Source organism: Chelonoidis abingdonii, chromosome 1, assembly GCF_003597395.2.
Source record: "Chelonoidis abingdonii isolate Lonesome George chromosome 1, CheloAbing_2.0, whole genome shotgun sequence".
Taxonomy (NCBI): domain Eukaryota; kingdom Metazoa; phylum Chordata; order Testudines; family Testudinidae; genus Chelonoidis; species Chelonoidis abingdonii.
In genome coordinates, this window is record NC_133769.1 from 330,261,033 (window position 1) to 330,283,185 (window position 22,153).

Sequence of the window (22,153 nt, forward strand, 5' to 3'; positions counted from 1 at the left end):
CTGATTACACTGACACTTTACAGCGCTGCATCTTGCAGCGCTCGGGGGTGTTTTTTCACACCCCAGTTGCAGCGCTGTAAAGTGCCAGTGTAGCCATGGCCTTAGACCAGAGTAGACATTCCTGATATTTTTCCTATGGTAAAGAAAAGAACTAAGGAGAATTTAATATAAACAAAAGTTTCAGGCCCTCTTTATATGTTATAAAGGAGCAAACGGCAGAAGCAAAAATGTTCCTAGTTGAAACTACTTGATGTCTGTGTTTCTGTGGTGTCTGGTGTTTTTTGATATGCAGAATGAGTTGCAGGTTCAGCACTCCCTCTCTCCTTGCTGGAGGCTGCTTTCTGCAAAGGCTGCTGAAGACTGCATTATCTGCAGTTCACCAGAAGCCATCACCTCACAGGCTATTCATTTAATGATCAGGCAGTCTGACCATAAAGATTTATAGACGTGGAGGAAGGGGATAATGTCACCTTCCAGTTTTAAAGTACTGTAGTTATAGCCAATATTTAATTAAGGGAGCAGATTATCGGTTTTTAATTTTCTTTATGCATCAGTATAAAACTCATACTGGAGAAGGTTTGATCATTGAGCTGCTTGCCAACAAAGCTACATAAATTAAGACTTATTATGCTACACAAAACTTAACATACTAGAGACAAGTGAATAGACTGAAAGAAACATCATTTTTTAAGTAATGTTTGAGAATTCTGTTTTTACTACAGCAGATTTTAACTCCTGTAAATGAAAGTAGCGATCCAGAATATAGAGGTTTTACCTTTAACTTTACATTTGACAGGAAACTGGGTTAGCTAGGTTCACTGATTTCCAAGTAGTTATTTTGGCACCAAACCTCCACCTAGCTTGGTATAGGCCCAGTCCCATAGGAATCGGTAAGGCTCAGGATGGGCACACGATTTGACTGTGCAGAGTTCATTGCAGGAATTGGGCCTTAGTGTGTCTCTTGTCAAAAAAAAAAAAAAAAAAAAAAAAAAAATCCTATATGTGTAAATATAATCAGATGAAGAGAGAAAAATGTAATATTTTAAAAAGGAAATTTAATTGGTATGTCCTGAATTTTTTGAGGGTGCTCTGTCAGAGACTAATATAATTTTTAAATAATTCCTGCTAGAAACAATTAACATTAAAATGTGGGATTTAATTGTCAGGAATGACCAAGGTTGGTTATGAAAGGACTCTGTTCAATTATGAAACATGTCTACTAATGTGCTTGCTTTGTTTATTTGAAAAAAAATCCAAACAAACTTTGGAGGATACAGTGTGCGTGGGAGTGGAGGAAGGCTGGCAGGCATATACCAGTTGATGATAAATGTAAGCAGATCTATCATGGGAAGTGGGGCAATTAAAATATAAATATCTTGCAGATCTCTTCTGCATAATAGTTCAGACTGGACTTTGTTCTGACGGTTATGGGAGGCATATTTACTTTTTTAATCTGACTGCTCTTTGGAGATTTTGTTTTTCCATGTGGATGGTATAGCAAATGGCTAAACAAACTATGAATGCAAATGGAATCCTGGCTTGAAGGCAAAACTTATAGGGGGTTCTAGTGGCAACAATGCAATGACACACCAATCTAGAGCAACAGACTGGCAGTGAAAACATTAACCTGAAGAGGTAATCATGAAGTTCCTTCTCTTTCTCAATAATAAGGCTATTTTATTGTGGATTGAGTTTGTAATTATAAATTCTCTTTGGAACTTTGGAGTTGCCCTTAGTGTTCATTGCTGTTATAGCACATACTGAGTAAAATTTTCTAAAGCACCTAATTGACTTGGGAACATAAATCCCAATCTCTTTCAATGAGATTTACGCTTTGAAGTGCTTAAATTGCATTTGAAAATGGGACTTAAGCTCGTAAATCCTTAATTACATTTCAAAATTTTATCCATTGTTCCTCTTCAAACTAAACATGCAAAATAAAGATAAAGGGCAGTGTGAGTGAGATGGATTCTATGTGAAGTGAGTTAGGAGAGCCCAGTCTCTGTGCTTCTGCCTCAGTTCCCTTGGTAGTGCCACCTTAGTGCTCAGTGGAGCCTAACCACACAGTCACAGAATACACCTCGACCTCAATATAATGCGACCTGCTATAACACGAATTTGGATATAACACAGTAAAGCAGGGCTCCAATAGGGTGGGGCTGCTCACTCCGGTGGATCAAAGTAAGTTCGATATAACGCGGTTTCACCTATAATGCAGTAAGATTTTTTGACTCCCGAGGACAGTGTTATAGCGAGGTAGAGATGTATTTAAAGAGCAGCGACTGTTGGGCCCAGTATTCTACCAATGAGAACTGTTGACACATGCATTCAGTCGTCTTATCATTGACACTGTAATCTATAAAGCCACACACGTAACTGTGTTCAGTCTGTGGACGGACTTTCCAATTATGATACTCTTTACTTTTTTAAACAAATCTGAAATGAACTCTACAAGTGTCTGGCCAAGCTTTTGTAATGTACTTAGCTACTTACATTGTACAGGAGTGACAGTTTGTCAATCTTTTTTTTTTTTGGTTAGACTGAAGAAATAGTATGGTTATGCTCAGAAAAGAGACTGTGTAAAAATGACACTACAGACCTGTTTCTTATGTGTATTCCAATTCAAATCTTCTTTTAGTGAAGGAATTCAATTGTATTACTTTTTATCTTATTTACTATTGGAGAACAATACAGCTATAGGATTAATTTCTGCTTCAGAAACCATCAGTACTTCCGAGTCTTTTACTAGTAATACTTTTGTCAGAAGGAGTACAGCGTGGCTGTTGGATCTCAGGGTGAATTTGCAGGCATGGTATTAAGGATTTTGGGGGCAGGAAATCTGTGTGTGTAACTTGAGCAAATTTGATATGGAGTCGTGGCAAGACAGTATACCTGGAATGACAGAATACCATTTTTAGTTACTACTCAGAGTTTAATCGCTTTTTAAACACTTGCAAGGCAAGACTTAAGATTGTTGTATTTTTCTTCTGTGATGTACTAGCCATCTTACTAGAGAATATTCAGACATGTCCTTTGTTATACAGTCTTTGATCATCACTACCAGTCCCTATCAATTACTCAGTCCTCTCCTGTGACTCTGGTCACTGTAAATAGATTTCATATATTGTTGGGGTGACTGGTTTCCATCCTGCTGTTGAAAATGCTCTACAATTCTTAGAGACAATATTATTTTTTGTCTGGGGGCATTAGTTTGGAAGCAATATTTTGACGTTTTCTTTGCTGTATATTCTTAGATTTGTTATAATGTGATCTTGTCATAAACAGATAGCTAAGGGTTAATGTTTCTTTTACCTGTAAAGGGTTAACAAAGGGAACCAAACACCTGACAAGAGGACCAATCAGGAAACCGGATTTTTCAAAGCTTAAGGGCTTCACAATTTTGAAAGAAATGTTTCAAGGAAAGGTCCAGAAAGGTGGAGGCTAGTTGAGGACCCTCCCCCTTGCTGTTGTTAGTTGGAACACTAAGATTCCGTTTTAGGCAGACAACAAAAGGGAACAGAACAAGGGTTTTTTTGTTCCTTTTTACAATGAGATGGGAGTATAAGGGGTTGGGATCGATCCAGGTTTGGAGACGGCGGTAAAGGGGAGCGCTCGATTCTGTGGTGCGGAGAGGAGGCTTTTAATAAAGCTTTTAACTTATTATTTGAATAATTTGAGAGAGGGCGAATGTTTTGATTTTGGTCCACCTATGAATTTGCCTTCTTGCACCACTGCTGGAAACAATTAACCTCTCCTTTAGCCAATTTAGTTTTAGGTTGGCCGAGTTTTTTCCTTTAAGACGTTTAACTCAGTCTTTGTTACAAGATTTTAACAGTGGCCACTGAAGTTTTGGGATCCCCTGAGTTAGTCTTAGACCGTTTTTCCAGAAATTTAGCTGGGAGTCTGGACCGGTTTTTACAGGAGTCTGGACCCATCCTAAAATGTAAATAAGCCTGCGTTTTCATTTAGCGAACTGTCCACTTGACGTCTGGTTACCCATACAGAAGGACTTCACACACATAGCTCCACAGAAGGAATTTGCCAGTGCACACACAAATAGAGCCACAGGCTATGCCATCCAATCGGCCACATTGCTTTTCCCCAGGGGTTTACCCAAGTGCGCGTGCGGCTGCGATGTGTGCAGATTCCACTCACTCAGACTGCGGGGACTAGGAACCCCTTGGTCGGCCCGGATCCCCGGACAGAGACGGCACCCAGACTTCAAACCCTCCACATAGGAGGACGGCATAGACACAGCCAGGACAGGACAGTCCTCAGATCCGCGACAAAAACCAGAAATAATTACCTGACCAGATTCCTGATGTCAGGATCCCGGGCATCCCTACCAGAAAGAGTGGGAACCAAACGGTTTGATGGCGTAGGACTGCACTGTGGTTGTGCCTTTCCGTTACTAGTGGAAGGACGTCGGGCAAATGCCAGGTGCCGGCATTGACCACGGTCATCCTACAAAAATGGTTCAGGAATCACACAGCCCCAGTGAAGACGGTTGCCATCTCGGAGAATCGCCAATTGTCAAGTTAGACTCAGGAGCTCAGTTGTCAGGACCACTCCTGTTTGTATTAGCCCAGCGCTCTGCTAATACACCCAGAATTATGTTGAGCACCATACAAGGCACAAACTATTCTTATTTTATACAGATTAAAGGGGGAGCTGTTCAGCAAGATAAGCAAAGGCATAGCAGATCTGATAAGTTTACCTGGGTAGCCATGCATATCTTATTTCCTTACTTAACTGATTACCGATCTTCTGTTAACATGTCACCTTAGCACCTTGTTTATCCATTAATTTTCTTTTCCTGGCACTGTATTTCAACTTTCTTATTTCTGCTTTAAAGTACATTACAACATTTCTTTAATCACTTCTTTTTTTTTACAATATAATTCATTCTACTTTCACAATAGTCTTTTAAATTTTTTGCATGTATTTCATCTGTGTATCTGGCTGGTGGAGTCTTTATGTGTATTCTGGCGCTATTTAGTGACTTCAATGTATTGTTTATGGATAAGGCTGTTTATCCCTTTTCTATTGTTTAATGATAAACATTTATTCATTAAAAGGGATAAGTTTACTTATAGACCAATACACATAAGACTCCCACCAGCCAGATCACACAGATGCAATACAGCAAAACAATTTAAAAGACTATGCTTTGCTACCTTTGTTACTCTACAGCTGGGAAACAGAGATTAGAAGGACTGAATAGACCTCTCATAGCCTGAGAGAGCACGAACAGACAAAAACCACAGACCAAGAAAACACCCCAAATTCCCTCCCTGTCCCTGTACTCCCTTAAGCTTTGAAAAATCCGGTTTCCTGATTGGTCCTCTTGTCAGGTGTTTGATTCCCTTTGTTAACCCTTTACAGGTAAAAGAAACATTAACCCTTAGCTATCTGTTTATGACAGATCTATATTGCAAATGCAGGCCATCTTTTATTTTCTATCCTTTTTTAAAATCCCTTTCTCTATAAATCTGAGAAACTATGACTTGTTTTATTTTTTCCCCCTTGAGGTGTGGCACACTGTTAATGGTTCAGTAGAACCGTGTGTACACAACCTATCCTTCCCACTGCACTTCACTTTTTAAAAAATTGCTTTTAGCGGTTTAATAATCAAATCTGTATCATTTGGGGTCATCTAGATACAGTTATCTGTGCCTGCGTTATCGAGGTAATATCTCGGAAATGCAGATGCCTGCTTTGCTGATCCAGGGCATTATCTATGCTGTCACAGCCACCTCTCCTGGGTGCTGATGCTGTTGCCATAGAACTGATTGGGAGTTGTGCCACTGACTTTAATGGGAGCAGCATTGGGCCCCTAGTAACACAGCTCTAACTTGGCACTAATGAGACAGTCCTGCCAAGAAATGATGAGGACTGCACAGACCAGCCTTTTACTGTAGTCCTTTTGTGTTGTGGTATTTTACATATAGGATCATGTAACGTTTGTTTCTTGTAAAACAAACTGTGTGGCATTTTTAAAGGGCTTTGTTCACGCCAGCTAAATTGTGGGCTATCTAAAACCCCTTTTTATGAAATATTCCTTTATTGGGGTTAAGGATGGGAAGATTTTTGGTTGGGTGCCAGCATGAGAGATCTCTCCCTGCAAAGGCTCTCTCTTCTAAAAACAACTCCTCTGCTGTTTTAGGAGAATGTCTTTTTGCTGATAGTAGCCCTTGTTTCCATTTTACTGGGAGTTTCCAGTTCACTACCAGAGAGCAAGTCATTACACCGTGACCTAGGGTTTGGAGGGTGGGAACAGTACAAAGTGGGAGTGAAAAAGAAGTCAGGACAGGTTGGTCCGTGGGCTCTGACAGGGATACAGAAAACCTTGGAAGAAAAAAAAAAATGTTAATTCAATACTTGAGACTTCTACATAATAGGATAATATACTTACTGTTGTTTAAGGATTTGTTGCTATACTTCAGATAGACTTGGATGCTACTACTTTAGCATATTATACCTCTTGCTTTCAAAATGGTTCTTGAACCGATCAACACCAGTGGAAAATAATCCCTAATACATAGCAGAACAGAAGGTGACTCTTTATTTGACAAACTTTAACTTTTACAGATAAGAATTGAATCTGCTTATGATCCTAGCCTTGTGTATTTATTGTGCATTGTCTTGAATGGGATTACCTAGGTTATCAAGTTAGTCTTCCTGGCAAATCAGATTTGTTTGCTGTTGCTTGCTTCCTAGTATTTGTCCGGTGTAGATCTCACTGTTGGGGAAGGTTTTTTCTTCCCAATGTTCAGTCATTTTTTACTTCCTGTAAAATGTTTGTTTTTCCTTCCTTCCTGCAGGTAGAGCAGGTGAAATTAATAGACCGTTTCAGCACCAGCAACAAATCGTTAGTGGGAACTTTGTACCTTACAGCAACTCATCTGTTATTTATAGACTCTAGCCAGAAGGAGACTTGGGTAAGGATATGAAATGCATTGCCTTGTAACCTGAAAATGCATAGCTTCTCCAAATGTTTTCTTTTCCTTTTTTTCTTCTTGTGCATGTCTAATTAAAGATAAATAATTAACTGGATATGGTTTCTCAAATATTTTTCCCTACTTCATGATGCATACAAAAAATAAAAAATAGATCCACCATCTGTGCTCCTACTGTGCCAGTGACCAGGCTTAAGTGCTGCGTCTTGTCATTATAGCTAATATTTTAACACATGGGAGTCTAAAGTAAATCCATATTATTTAAGCACTTAAATGGCTGCCTGATTTTCAAAGATGGGAGCTATGGGTGCTGAAAATCAAGTCATTATGCAGCTAATTTCTATTTCTTGTCTATTCAAAGATGGTCAGGCCAATTAGTTTTTCATTTGTATGTGGTGATTTTGTTTAGATCTCTACCTTAGATCTTGACTTTCTGTGCTATCAGATGGGAGGATATTTTATTTGAGTCTTAAGAGGAGAAAACAACTGGTAGTAAGAGGGCTGAAGAATATGCTCCTTTCAGTGTCTCAGATGAAGCAGACTGCATCTGTGGCTTTCCGGCATAGGAAAACAACTGTTAAATCACACATGCATTTTTCCATATTTGATCTGTTGTGTTTACATGTCTGTGTAAAAAACTTAGTAAAATTCCTATGTTAATTCTTTCTTCCCTCAAAAGACACGTATTGTGGTTGAGGTGGTGGTTTGGTGTGGGAGAAGTTGTATGGAACTGACTTTGGAGTCTGAGTGTAACATCTGGACCATACAGATGAGTAGTTGTAGAATAATTCATAGTAGTTCTTTCTCATCTCTCTTTTCATCCTGCTCCCCATGAACAGATTATGCTGCCTCCTAGCTCACACCTGTGTGGGTACAGAGAGGCTGATTCTAGGATTGATATCAAAAGTAAAGAGCACTAACATAAACTATAGTTATAGGCATAAATGTAAGGTAACCTTCACATTCTTCATTAGAAAGTCCATCTTCTGCGTGTCAAGTAGTGGTCCAGCTGCTTAAAACTAAAGTTTGGCGATAGTAAAACTGAGTTGTGTTAAGATTAAAGCTGGCTGATAACGGAAATCCCTTCCTGCAGAACATTCCACGTTTTCCTCCTGATCTGGGGCGAAATGCCATATTATTTTTCACAAAAAGGTGTTTCAAGAAAAATTCTGTTTCTGGAGAACCAAAACATTTTAGCCTTTTCAGCTGCTGGCACGGAAGGATCTGGCAGAAAATGAAATTGACAATAGCCTCTCAGGGCTGCTGTCAAAGAGCAGGGTGCTCAGCCTTCCTGTCTCTCTCTTACTACCATCTGCTCTGGTGTTGGAGAGGCCGAAAGCTAAGATGTTCAACCTGAGCAGCCCTCCTGGAAAATTTTGTGTCAATTTCACAGACTACAGAAGGAAAGCGAAATTGACAAAAGCCTTCTAGATAGGGAGCTGAGGAACCCTCCTTTTGATTTTCAGGACAGAAAATGGATTTTTTTTTTTTTTTCAAAATTTAATTTCACTTTTGCAAAAAAGACACTTTTTTCCCCCCAGAAAATCATCTCAATGAAAAATGTTCAACTAAGTCTAGTTAAGAGGTTAACTAAAATAACTTTTTCTGTACTTCTAGCTGTTTTGTTTGGTTGCTATTTTTGATGCTTTGCATTTAAGAGCACTCCCAGACATGGAAAGCAACCAACCAACTGCATAGCTTCCCAACACCTAAATGGATACAGCTTTTCAGGCAATGGAGCTTTATAGAAAGTGATTGACCTGCCTTTTTGAAGATTTACCTTTGCACTATGTGCGAAGAAAGATATTTGCTTGAAGTTTGTGACATACTGGTAATCCTCTGAAGTTTAGCGGAGGAGAAGGAGCATAATTTCAAATAAATGGTTCGGATAGGTTGACCAAAATGCCAGTGTCAGAGATTTCTTTAACAAATTAAACCTACTGTATAAGGATTTTTGACTAACTTGTTCAGTTATGTTTAACAATATACTTTGTGTCTCTTTTCAAAAGTATATTTTAAAGTGCTATTAATTAACATCTTACAGTAAGACTTGAATTATGATTTCTTGTGTGCCATAGATACTACATCATCATATCGCTGCAGTGGAGAAACTTGCCTTGACTACTTCAGGCTGCCCTCTTGTGATCCAGTGCAAGAACTTCAGGGTAGTTCACTTTATTGTTCCCAGAGAAAGGGATTGTCATGACATTTACAACTCTTTGCTGCAACTGTCAAAACTAGGTATGACTTTCAAGTGCACAAGACCTTGCAGTGTATGTTTGTGCCACCATTCTGCAAAACAACTCTGGGCTTTGTGCTATTTCTGTTATTAAATGTGAGGCGTCTGTAAAGTCTCTGAAATTGAGCGGCGTAAATACAGAAAGCCATTTGATCTGCTGTTCATAGTTTTGGTAACTGTTCCTCTGCGTATAGTTTCGAGTGTGCTGACGTATGGGTATGGGAGAGGATGAGATCTTAAGTGATTGTGAAACCGCATTTATAAAAGTCATTGCTGGCTGTCACATCCCTTCAGGTACAACCTAGATTGTGGGACCACTGAGTCCCCTTCAACTTTTCAGCCTGGGCTGTCTCTCACAGTGTTATGCCAGTGACACACAGCAAACCCTTCCAAATGCTGTGATCACTCAGCTATCAACTTGTGGAGAGACACGCCCAGCTGAGTTGCATGAAAGCTCTTTAAGCCATTAATGGATTATACAGTGGGAGACTCCAACCAGTTCCTCCAGCCCCTAAGCCTTGTACCCTAGAAATGTACTGTCTTACACTGCTGAAGACCTTCTCTTGAACAGTGCAAGCTCATAGATTAGTTTGTCACTTTGTCAAAGGACAGTAAATTTGCACCAGCCTTTGTAATCTGAATAGATTCCCCAAGCACTTTAGACAAACCCACTGGTAAGGATAAAACATTAAAATAAGTTTATTAACTAAAGAAAGATAGATTTTAAATTATTATAAGTGCTAGGCATAGAGGTCAAAGTAGGTTACATAAGAAATAAAAATGAAATTGCAGTCTAAAGTCTAAACTTTAACAGATTAAGCAAGATTTGAATCCAGCAGCTTTTCTCACCCCACTGGATGTTCCAGGCAGTTTGCAGTTCTTAATACACAGGCTGAATTCCCTTCTCAGCCTGGGACCAATCTCTCCAGCTCAGAGTTTTTGTCTTCCAAATAGTCTTCTAGGGGTTAAGATAGGGCAGGAGAGAGGCCAAGTGGTGATGTCACTGTCCCTCTTTTATACGTTCTTCCAGCTGCTAGAACAGGGGTGGGCAAAACTTTTTAGCCGAGGGGTGACATGTGGGTATGGAAATTGTATGGCAGGCCTTGAATGTTCATGAAATTCAGGTTGAGATACAGGAGGGAGTGAGAGCTCTGGCTGCGGGTGCTGGCTCTATGGTAGGGCCAGAAATGAGGAATTCAGCATGTGGGAGGGGACTCCAGGCTGAGGCAGGGGATTGGGTGGGGGTGTTGAGGTGCAGGCTCTGGGGTGGGGCTGGAGATGAGGGATTTGGGGAGCAGAAGGGTGCTTTCGGTTGGGATCGAGGGGTTTGGAGGGCAGGAAGGTGGATCAAGGTAGGGGGGTAGGAGGGGCTCGGGAGTGCAGGCTCTGGGCGGTGTTTACCTCAAGCAGCTCCCGGAAGCACTGGCATATCTCCTTCTCCATGGCCGGTGGTTCTGCGCACTCCGCTGTCCACAGGCACTGCCCCTGCAGCTCCCGGTGGCCGTAGTTCCCACCAATGGGAGCTGTGGGGGTGTTGCTTGGGGCGGGAGCAGCATGCAGAACCTCCTGGCTGCCCCTAAACGTAGGAGCCAGAGGATGGACATGCCGCTGCTTCCAAGAGCTGCAGCGCGCACACGCATATTGGCCCCCAACCCCACTTGCCAGCTGGAGTGAGGCAAGCCCCAGACCCTGCTCCCCAGCAGGAGCTTGAGGGCCAGATTAAATTGACTGTTGGGCTGTAGTATGCCCACCTCTGTGCTAGAAAGATCCTTGCTGTGTGACAGGGGGTAGGCTGCCTCCATCATGTATGCCCTCTGAGGAGTCTCTGGGAGGGCCATTGAGAGCACGGATTCTCCTTAATGGGCCATCAGTGCCAGTCTGACCAATCTAGATGTAAATCTGTCTGGTCAGTGTTAGTGCTCCACTGAAGGGCTAGTAATGGGCGTTTCCTACTTACTATATATTTCGGAAACAAACATATAGCACTACTTCATAACTTCACATACAATGACAGTACATACTATTCAACAAGATACTAATGTTCAACAGATCAGGACTTTTTAAATGATACTTCACAAGGCATGCATTGTACAAAACATATCTTAATCATATCAGAGTGGTGAATATGGGAGTTCTAGGTGCTATTTTGAGGTACTGGTATGAATAAAAATGTTTTAATCTCATGTTTTCAGTGAATGTTAAGTTTCACAGTATTCACTACACAGTGAAGCTTTATGAAACTAGTAACAAACGCTTTCAGAATGAGTGCTGAAATTTTGAGAGTAACACAGTAGTGATCCTTGTAGGTTTATAACTGATTTTTTACATCTCCAAAAACTTCTGCTGTATTTTGTTGTCTACAACAATTCTAAATATTAAATCTAATACATGAACTGCGCATCGGATCAACCATTAGGAAAATTTTGTCTTGTTCCACTAGATTGCCACAATTTTGGACCTGCATTCATTTCTGCCCTCATCTCTTAAAATTCTTCTCTTTCTTTGAGCTCCTACCAAGATTTCTACTGACTACCTTTTATCTCCAGGAGTCTCAGACTCCCAGCTCGCAAGTCATCTGCGGCCTGCGAACCTCCCCAGTGTGACCCGCAGGGCTTCAGCAGTTTTGGGGACAGGTCTCTCTCTTGGCCCCACCTGCCGTCCCTGGGCACTCCCTCCCTCAGCGATTTACATGGCCCAGGGCCCAGGCAGCACAGCAGAGCTGAGTGGCATCTGCCTGCTTGCTCCACATGTCTGCCCGCCCTTCCCTGCGGCCCCAGGGCGGGGCTGTGTCTCTGCACGCTGCCTCCGCCCGAGCATGCCTGTGGCCAATGGGAAGCTGCAGGGGTGGTGCCTGGGGGCAGAGCGTGCAGGGGGCCGCCTGTCCACCCTGCCTTGGAGCTCCAGGTAAGTGCCGCAGCCCCAACCTCCTCCCAGAGCCTCTACCCCACTCCCTCCCCACATACTTCCTCCTGCCACCAAACTCCCACACAGGGCCTGTACCCCCACTCCCTGCCCCAGCCCAGAGCCTGCACCCAGCACCCAAACTCCCTCCCAGAGCCTGTAACCCAATCCCCTACCCCAGATCTCCCTCCCAGAGCCTTAGGCAGGTGGGAGGCGGAATTTTGCGGCGACGGGTTCTGGGCAGCATGAGTGACATTATTGGCCCTCTGGGAGGATTTGAGGACTGGCACTAGCCCTAAGGTAAATTGAGTTTGAGACCCCTGCTTTATCTCTAATCCCCTCCAAACTTTGTGCTACTCTTGATGTTGCCCCTTAAACCTTGAAAATGTCCCAGTTGATGTATGGCTAGAAACCACCCTATTCTGCAGAAAATAATGAGACCTACATTCCACCAAACTTACCTGTGCTGGTGTCCATTCATCTTTCTTTGTCAGTTAATTGTATGGTACCTGTGTGACTTCAGATTGTAAACGCTTTGGCGTGGAAGTTACACACTGAGTAAAACATTTCAAAAGCACCAAAGTCTCTTAGTCTAAGTGAGGCATTTTTGAAAAGTTTACCCACCATGAGTATTTATAAAATATCTTGCCCAGTTACAGAACTACAAAGATAATCAGATGATGTATTCAACTATTCCTGCCCTTTTTCTGACAAAAAAGACTCTGGGATCTGACTCCATGCATAATACCTTATTTTCTTGTTTCCTTTAGCAAGCTACGATGAACTGTATGCCTTCTCTTACAATCCAAAACAAAATGAGTCTAAGCGGCTGCAAGGGTGGCAGCTCATTGACCTCGCAGAAGAATACAAGCGGATGGGAGTGCCAAACTCTAACTGGCAGTTGTCCGATGCTAATCGTGATTATGAGGTAAAGGATAATAGAGAATCTGTTGCAGTGGAGGAAACGTTTATTTTTATGCCTGTTTGATTTTTTAACCTCTGATTCCAGTCCAACACAATATTTGCAATGCCTTGCAAACCACATACTCTTTGAGTCATGAGTTTGCTGCCTAAAGTGAAAGGATGCAGAAGATGGGAGAGCCTACTTTTGACTCTCTCCCTCCCCGTTCAGTTTTTTGGTGTTGGGATAGTCTTTGATAGCATAGTTTCTTTCTTATTTTCCCTCAGTGACAGTCCTATTTTGAGCTTAAGCCATGGAAATCCTGTTATAAAGGAGCAGCAGAACAACTCTGTGAGGGAGAAGCCTACCCTTTCATTAGTGAAGCTGGGGATAGGTGCAAGGGGTGTGATCTTTCTGTACTACTACTGCGGAATTATTCTCTGTGGTCTCGTTTTGATAGACTGTACACTGGTGTCTCAGTCCCCTTCCACAGCATAGGATTTTCATTTCATCATTCTTTCATACCCTTTAATCCATGTATCACTTCTGGTGTGTGTACCTTAGGAAGGATTAGGGGCATATTTCTGTATGTTAGGTGCAAGTGTTTTTACCTCTGTGTCATCTAGCCCGGCTATAACCACCTTCTTATCCACAAAGCTATCATGATTCATGCAAGGACAGCAGTCCACTGTTAGAAATCTTGCACCAGATTTGATATAGTCTGTAAATGAAACACTTAGGTTGTACATTTATTTTGTCCTGCAGATTTGTGACTCCTATCCCAGAGAACTTTATGTTCCTAGAACTGCAAGCAAGCCCGTAATTGTTGGTAGCTCCAAATTTAGAAGCAAAGGAAGATTCCCAGTGTTATCATATTATCACAGAGATAAAGAGGTACAGTCTGATTTCCTTTCAGCGCAAGTGGGCTAAAACTATTTCTCAACAGATACCACTGGTCCAGGAAAGATAGAGAGGTAAGTATAATAACCCAAGTTCATAGATCAATCCTAGTTCCTTAATCTCTGACACTGCTTATGGCTAATAAGATGCCTAGGTCCTGCTCAGCCAACTGTAAAATTACTCACTAGTCAATTGAATCTCTTAAAACCTCTAAAAATAGCGCTTTTAAGATCAGCTGATGATCAAATCCTCTGTGTTTTTGTACTTCTTGGAATGTCAAGAATAAAATCCTTTTGTTCCAAAATGCTATCAACAGTGGAAATAATTTGTTAAACAGGGAAGGAGAGTGGGAAGAGAGAAAATCAGGCCCTGTGGGACTCCATAGAGGAGGGTTGTTGGTATGGAACAGCAGCAGTCCATCTCAATCCTGATATATATCTGAGGGAATAGCAGTTATATCAACTGCTCCTGTGAGTTCAGTGGTTTCTGAAGGGTCAGGTATTGTAAAGCTACATGTACGCAACTGCCAGTTGTATCCACAGAGTTGATGTATTTGTGAGTGTTACCTATCAAGGACTGTACGTTACACCCCTCAAAGAACACTGCTGTCAAGGAGAGAACTACAGTTTTTATATTGGCCAGACTGGAGATTAAGGCCTGGTCTACATTACAGGGTTAGGTTGAATTTAGCCGCGTTAGGTCGATTTAAAAATGAATGTGTCCATACAACCAACCCCGTTCCGTCAACCTAAAGGGCTCTTAAAATCGACTTCTGTACTCCTCCCCGACGAGGGGAGTAGTGCTAAAACTGACTTTGCTGGATTGAATTTGGGGTAGTGTGGATGCAAATCGATGGTATTGGCCTCTGGTAGCTATCCCAGAGTGCTCCATTGTGACCGCTCTGGACAGCACTTTGAACTCCGAGGCACTAGCCAGATACATGGGAAAAGCCCCAGAAAGTCTTGAATTTCATTTCCTGTTTGGTCAGCTTGGCGAACTCAGCAGCACAGGTGACCATGCAGTCCCCCCAGAATTGTAGACTGTAGAATGTTTCTACGCTCCCCCTATCATCTCCATCCCTGAGGTTATTGCAGATTAGAAGGCGAAAAAAAAACGCACTCACGATGACATGTTTTCCAAGCTCATGCAGTCCTCCCACACTGATAGGACACAGCTTAATGCATGGAGGCTTTCAGTGGCAGAGGCCAGGAAAGAATTAAGTGAGCGCAAAGAGCGGAGGTAGGACCTGATGCAGAGGTGTTTGGAGGACCTGTTGGAGCTGTAGGAAAGCTAACAAGAGCACAGACCCCCGCTGCATCCACTGTATAACCGCCTCCCCTCCTCCCCATGTTCCATAGCCTCCTCACCCAGACACCTAAGAACTCAGTGGGAAAGGCTCCGGGCACCCAGCCACTCGACTCCAGAGGATGACCCAAGCAACAGAAGGCTGTCATTCAAACAGTGTGATTTTTAGTATGGCTCCAATAAGCAATGTGGCCTTGTCCTTCCCTCCTGTCCCATCCCACCCGGGCTACCTTGTCTGTTCTCTCTCTCTTCATTAAAAGTCTAATTAATAAAGAGAGAATGCATGGTTTCAAAACAATAGTTACTTTATTTTGAAGGGAGGAGGGTGACTGGCCTACAGGGAATTAAAATCAACAAAGGGGGCGGGTTTGCATCAAGGAGAAACAGACACAACTGTCATACCAAAGCCTGGCCAGTCACGAACTGGTTTTCAAAGCCTCTCTGTTGTGTAGCGCCCTTTGCTGTGCTCTTCTAATCGCTCTGGCGTCTGGCATGAAATGACTGTCTGCCGTTGCTTTCACGGAGGGAGGGGACATGTACCCAAAACCACCTGAGACAATGTTTTTGCCCCATCAGGCATTGGGAGGTCAACCCAAAATTCCAGTGGTTGGCGGAGACTGTGGGATAGCTACCCACGGTGCACCGCTCTGTAAGTCGATCATAGCCATGGTAGTGAGGACCCACTCTGCCGACTTAATGCGCTTAGTGTGGACATATGCAATCGACTGTATAACATCGATTTCTAAAAATTGATTTCTATAAAATCGACGCAATTTCATAGCGTAGACATACCCTAAGGGATGTGTAGAAGAGCACAAAATGACTGTCTGCATTATAAATGTAGATTCATCTTGTATTTAGGGAAATAATTCAATAGAAAACATCCTGAGAGTGTAGAGACATGAGACAGGCATTTATTGTAAGAAAAATGGCTGTGTATTATAAACTTTTAATTTTTTTTAGGAAGTGAACTGAGATGTCTAAGATCTTTGGGCATATTTTCAAAATTTGGTAAACCTTTACACTATTAAAGTGCCACGTGATCTTTAAAGTCCATGAGCAGCAGTCAGGAACTTAAATGTAAGGTCTTCTATAAAAGTGTACTTTGATTTAAAAAGTTAGAGCATCTTTGCTTTAGTTCTTCAGCTTATCTTTCACTTCATAGTCTGCAGAATAAAATAATTTATTTTATTTTAGCTCTATAGAATACATACGTCTGAAGCATTCTTTTAGAGGTGTTACTTAATATAGTGTTGCTATCTGATTCTTTGTTTTCTGTACTAGGCTGCCATTTGCAGATGCAGTCAACCTCTCTCGGGTTTCAGTGCCAGGTGTCTGGAGGATGAAAATATGCTGCATGCGATCAGTATAGCAAACCCTGCTCATCACTATATGTATGTCATGGACACTCGACCTAAGGTATGTACCTTTATCAGGGCTGCAGCTTAGAGTTCAGCTTAAATTCCTTTACTTGATCACTTTATACATACGGAAGTGCTCCTGCGGGCACTATGTGGGTCAGGTGCTGGAAGTGCACTGTGTCATGCTGTTTAATCTCTACAGCATCGGTTCTAAACCAGGGGTCCGAGATCCCTAGAGGATCTGAGAGCAGGTTTGAGGGGTTCCAGCAAAATAAACCAGAGAGTAGGGCTGGCATTAGAGTTGCTGGGGCCCAGGGCAGAAAGCCCAAGCCCTGCCATGCGGGGCTGAAGCCAAACCCTGAGCATCTTAGCTTTATGGGGCATTGTGCTCGGGCAGTTGTCCTGCTTGCTACCCCCTAATGATGACACTGGCTTTTAATCTGCTAGATATGCAGAAAAACAGTTGTGGCACAGGTGGGCCATGAGTTTTTATTGGGTGAGCCTCATAAAGAGAGAGGTTGAGAATCCCTGCTCTAGATTCAGAATTGTCCCAGGTCAATGACCAAAAGTATTACTGTTTCATATGATGTTCATGTTCTATGTGAGATGAGTTTTGGTAACTCTTCTTCTTCAGGTAGCTAACCAAAATGAAACACACATTTCACTTAGGTTCTTGGATGAAGATTTTTAAAAATGGGTGCCTACATGCAAGACTCCATATTCAAGCAATAAATGTTATTTTAAAAGGTTCAGAGCACCCAGTAGCTCCCGTTGAAGTCAATGAAAGCTGTTGGGTGTTCAATTCTTGTGAAAATTAGGCCACTTATTTGGGTGCATAAACAGATTTAGCAGTCAAATTTGGGCACCCATTTCTTTAGACTCTGAGTTGTAAAACTTCTTTTAACTCTCTAATGGGATTAAATGTGTGACATTGATCTGAACTTTATTATAGCATTGGATGCAGAGCTGGAGGGCTGTTTTTTAAAAAACAAAACAAAACAAGCGCACACTGGTAAAGTTATAGGGAGCATGCCTTAATGGAGCATGGAGAAATTAGGAGACAGAAATTGTAAAACCTCGAGAGAGCATCTGCAGGACAGTGTTCAAGCCCTAGAATTTGTTTAGATATCCCATTTTAAAAAGCAATTTCATTACTACATCTTTACAACTTTGGTCACTGATCAGATTGAGGGGTGGGCATATCAAGTGGTGATTATTTCCTAAACTCTACTTATAACCAAGTTCTATCCATATGTGATATCAAAATGAGATGTCACTTAAAGTAGATTGTAGATCTCCTCTCTCTTTTTTACATGTTTTGGTCAGCAATAAAATAGTTAATTGTTCATATCTCATCAGCTATTAAAGTTCAGCATTAGCACCGCACTGAGAAGAATGGTGCAGCTGATATTTATTGGAGCCATAGTTGCAGACTTTGGCAGATATATTTGTTGGTTCCACTCATTCTTATTTTTAAATTGATTTTATCGAAGATTAAAGATTAAATTTTAACTGTAGAGCATTAGATTCTGGAGCACAAGAGGGAGCCTTCAGAAAAAAGTGCGGGCTTGTTGAGTGAAATGGAACCAGCTCAGCTGGATCTGGTTTTGGTACCTCATAATTTTGTAGATATCGTATTACTTAGGATACACTGATCTTTTTTTCCCTTCAAATTACACACTTCAGGTATCCTAACACTTCATAGTACTAACTTTTTCTTTTAGGCTAATTACTGTGTGACATCTTTCGAATAAGCAGTTATGATTTGGGAAAAGGAGAATTAGGATATAGTATTCAGATTTGTCAGCTCTCAACATCTGATTGTTTTTACTTTTCATAGTCTTCTTTGTATCAAATCCCCCCACATGTTGTGGTGTTCTCATGTCAGAGTAATCCTTTCAAATGAGTCTGCCACAAATCTGATATCCATAAGGATGTTTATGGTATGTGTATGTTAGTTTTGTTTTGTAACTGAGTGTCCTGCTGAAGATGTTTAGTTACTTAATCTATATTTTGATTTTACAACTTACTTTTTAACTCTTGATTTTAAATATTTGTATTTTCTTTCACTAAGCTTAATGCAATGGCAAACAGAGCAGCAGGTAAAGGCTATGAAAATGAAGACAACTATGCTAATATTAGATTCCAGTTCGTTGGAATTGAAAACATTCACGTAATGAGATCTAGCCTGCAGAAACTTTTAGAAGGTATGGTGGTGGTTTTTTTTTTGGTTCTAACTCTGGTGTAACAGACTATGATTAAAAATAAGATAAATGACCTTCTCAAGTCACTGGTCTTTTAATGTTAGTCTATGTAAAACACCAAGGAACTTCCAAACTTCCTTATCGACAACAGTGAATGTAGTGTCTGTTACGGACTTCCGAGGGGCAGCTGCTAGTGTTAATCACAATTCCTGGGCAATGAGCTCTTATGAATTGTCAGTCATTTATCTCAAGGAAAATAGTTTAACGTGTAATTTGTCTTGGGTGGAAGTGGGCAAATTCTGTTAGCATGTCAGATAGTTTACAGGAAAAAACCATTGGCGTTTATAACATGCGTATATTACCCTTCATTTTTCAATAGGACTTAAATGTTGAAATGCTTGATTGCACTCACAGATAAAATACTCTGACATCTGAGTGCTATAAAATGAACCTGCACTTACTTTCACTCTCAGAAATCAGAGGCCAGTTCTAAAAAGATTGATTTTGCACTAACTGCTACATCTTCACTCACTCTATACTAAAAATTCTCTTAACTCTCATGGTCATGTGACCTTGTGGCAGCCAAATGGATAGCTGTTTCATCTTTTTCAGGGATTTGAGCTGTGCTCCAGCTCCAGGCAAAAACCTGCAGCTCCACTGGTCTGGAGCTGCTCCGTGCTCCAACTCTGGGCTCCACTCCAAAACCCTGATCTTTTTTGATGCCCAGACCTCTCAATCAGCTAGGATCAATAGTGCAAAACTATTTTGATTTACTTGACCTGGTTCAAGCCAGACTGGTTGCTTGGCAGTCAGAGTAATGTGTGTGATTCAAAGTGAATTACAGGCAAAAAGCTATTAGTATCTTATGATTACGTGATGTCCTAAGTCCTGTTTCTTGTGGACTGACAATTGTCCACATCACAGAACATAAATAGCCCTTCATGTTCAACAGCAATGAAGCACCCATGTTGATACTCTCAGAAGGCAGGAGAAATTAGAATGATTGAAGGTGAACTACCCTCTCCTATTAATTCCCCCCCCCCCCCAATGCCACCAGTATCGCATCTGAGGTACATTAGTGAGGCAGTATGGAGGAACTTACAGTAAGGCAGCGGCAGCACATGTGTTCTGTAGATACACAGAGGGCCTCACTATTCAAGGTCGTCAGTTCATTGCATATACAAGCACTACATTTACTTTCTTATTTAAAGAAAGTGATTTACTGGAGTAATCATTTATAATTGTTCAAAACTGTAAACATTGTCTGATTATGTGATTTACTCCCCAGGTAAATATTTTTGATAGGCTGTTGGGACTGTGGCATGTTTATCTTGTACTGTCGTCCTCCTGTTAAGTTAGGTAGCTCTTCCAACCTGGCACCACTAATCCCATTTCCTTGAATGTTGTCGTTACATTTTGACCACACTGATGACTTAATACAGTAACTCCCCACTTAAGGTCCTCTGGCTTAACATTGTTTCAATCTTACATCCCTGCTCAATTACAGAACATGCTCTGTTTAAAGTTGTGCAGTGTTTCGCTATAATGCTTTGTCCACAGCTGGCAGCCCCCCATCAGCTCCTCTACGCCCCTCCGGCAGACCCCGCGGATCTGTGCCTTCCCCTTCCTCCTCCTGCCTGCTGCAGCCAGCTGGCTTAAGGTGTTCGGGGGGGGGGAGGAGCGAGGACTCAGTGCGCAGGCTCCCCTCCCCCCTCTGCCCAAACACCACAAACCAGGTGATTGCCATGGCTGGGAGGAAGGGGGGAGACTGTGCGCCATGTTCTCGCTTCTCCCTCCTCACTCCCCTGCCTGCTGCCTGCAGCTATCAGCTGGCTTGCAGTGTTCAAGAGGCAGGGGAGAGAGGGGGAGCCTGCACACCGTGTCCTCACTCCTCCCCCATGCCTCCTGAACGCTGCAAGCCAGCTGATTGCCGTGGGCAGGAGGCAGGGGAGGGAGGGGGAGGAGCAAGGATGTGATGTGCTGAGTAAAGGGGGGGGAGAAGAGGTGGGTTAAGGGTGGGGTCTTGGGGGAACGGGAGGCATGGGTGGGCTGAGGGTTGAGCCCCCCCTGTGGTGCTTGCAGAGTAGGGGAAGCTGCGGCTGCGCAACTTCTCCTAGCCTACAGCACCTTCAGCCTCCTTGCCTGCCTCATTGTCTCCAGTGCCAGTGGGCTGTGCCTGTGTGGGGTAAGGCGGGGGCACCTCCCAACTATAGTACTGTACTATACTGTATGGCAAAAAAAATTTTTCCGAGGAATCTAACCTCCCTATTTACATTCATTCTTATGGGGAAATTGGATTCGCTTAACATCATTTCACTTAGTCGCATTTTTCAGGAACATAACTACAACGTTAAGTGAGGAGTTACTATATTTCTTCACTTCTGTAACTCGTGATCAGATACCTGCAAGATCTATATTAGCTGAAGGGTTTTATTTATTACTCGTGTTTGCATTTCTGAAACATTAGGAATCTGACACTTTTACCAAAAGAGGAGAATAATTCAAACAGATTTTTAAGCTCGGAGGAATATCAGCCTATCCTGTAATTTATTTTATTTTTTTCCACCTAGAGAGCTACAGCTCCATAGAAAGTTCTAACATCTTTTTTCTTTCTATTTCAGTCAGTGGTACAAAAGCTTTGTCTGTCAACAGTTTCTTGTCTGGTTTGGAGAACTCTGGCTGGCTGCGTCATATCAAAGCTGTATTGGATGCTGCTGTCTTCTTAGCCAAAGTAATTCGTATGCTCTTTCTTTCTCTGGGGGAGACATGGTGATTGGTGACAGCAGAACCATTTTGTCAGGTGTAAACTGGGGATGGTGGCTGCTGCTATAATCTCAGTGGTTGATGTTTTGCTTCACTCTTAATCTTAGTTATGTTAGAAATAACTACAAACCAAGTACATCAGCATGCAAACAGAACATGTTTCTGTATATTTAGACAGAACAGATGTGCCTTCTAATATTTTAGGTTTCTTTGAAGGCTGCCTACCTACCAGTGTGAAGAAAGGATGTTAGGTTACCCAAGTTTTGTGCTATGTAGCTATAGTTTAGAGATCACCTGACCTGTAAATATATGAACATGGGGATGGAGGAAGCTAAATGTTCTGAGTGTTCCACATAGCAGGAGTGAGCAGGGGACCAGTCCCACAACTCTAACTTTACTTCTTTCTTTCCTTTTAGTTCAAGTCTTTTCAGAATCAAATCAGCCAGTTCCTACTCAGAGTCCCCCCCAACATACTCTGATACACAGCTATCAAAGAACTGCACTGGCGCTGACCTATAGGGATAGGGTAAGCAACTTTTTTTATTACATGGCGTGGTTTGCAGTTTTAAAACAGCTATTTTTGTTATATCTCTTGAGATATAAAATCTCTGCAAATCCAC

At 42.0% G+C, this 22,153-nt stretch overlaps 1 protein-coding gene across 1 annotated transcript in view; it reads left to right on the top strand.

The window, feature by feature from the left end:
• MTMR6 (myotubularin related protein 6) overlaps positions 1–22,153 on the top strand; it is a 46,047-nt gene that overhangs the window by 7,754 nt on the left and 16,140 nt on the right. The window contains exons 2-8 of the mRNA XM_032785192.2: positions 6,825–6,941; positions 9,038–9,200; positions 12,870–13,027; positions 13,766–13,894; positions 16,490–16,624; positions 18,641–18,773; positions 21,392–21,501. Coding sequence (XP_032641083.1) covers positions 6,825–6,941; positions 9,038–9,200; positions 12,870–13,027; positions 13,766–13,894; positions 16,490–16,624; positions 18,641–18,773; positions 21,392–21,501 — 945 coding nt within the window. The remainder of the gene's footprint in view (positions 1–6,824; positions 6,942–9,037; positions 9,201–12,869; positions 13,028–13,765; positions 13,895–16,489; positions 16,625–18,640; positions 18,774–21,391; positions 21,502–22,153) is intronic.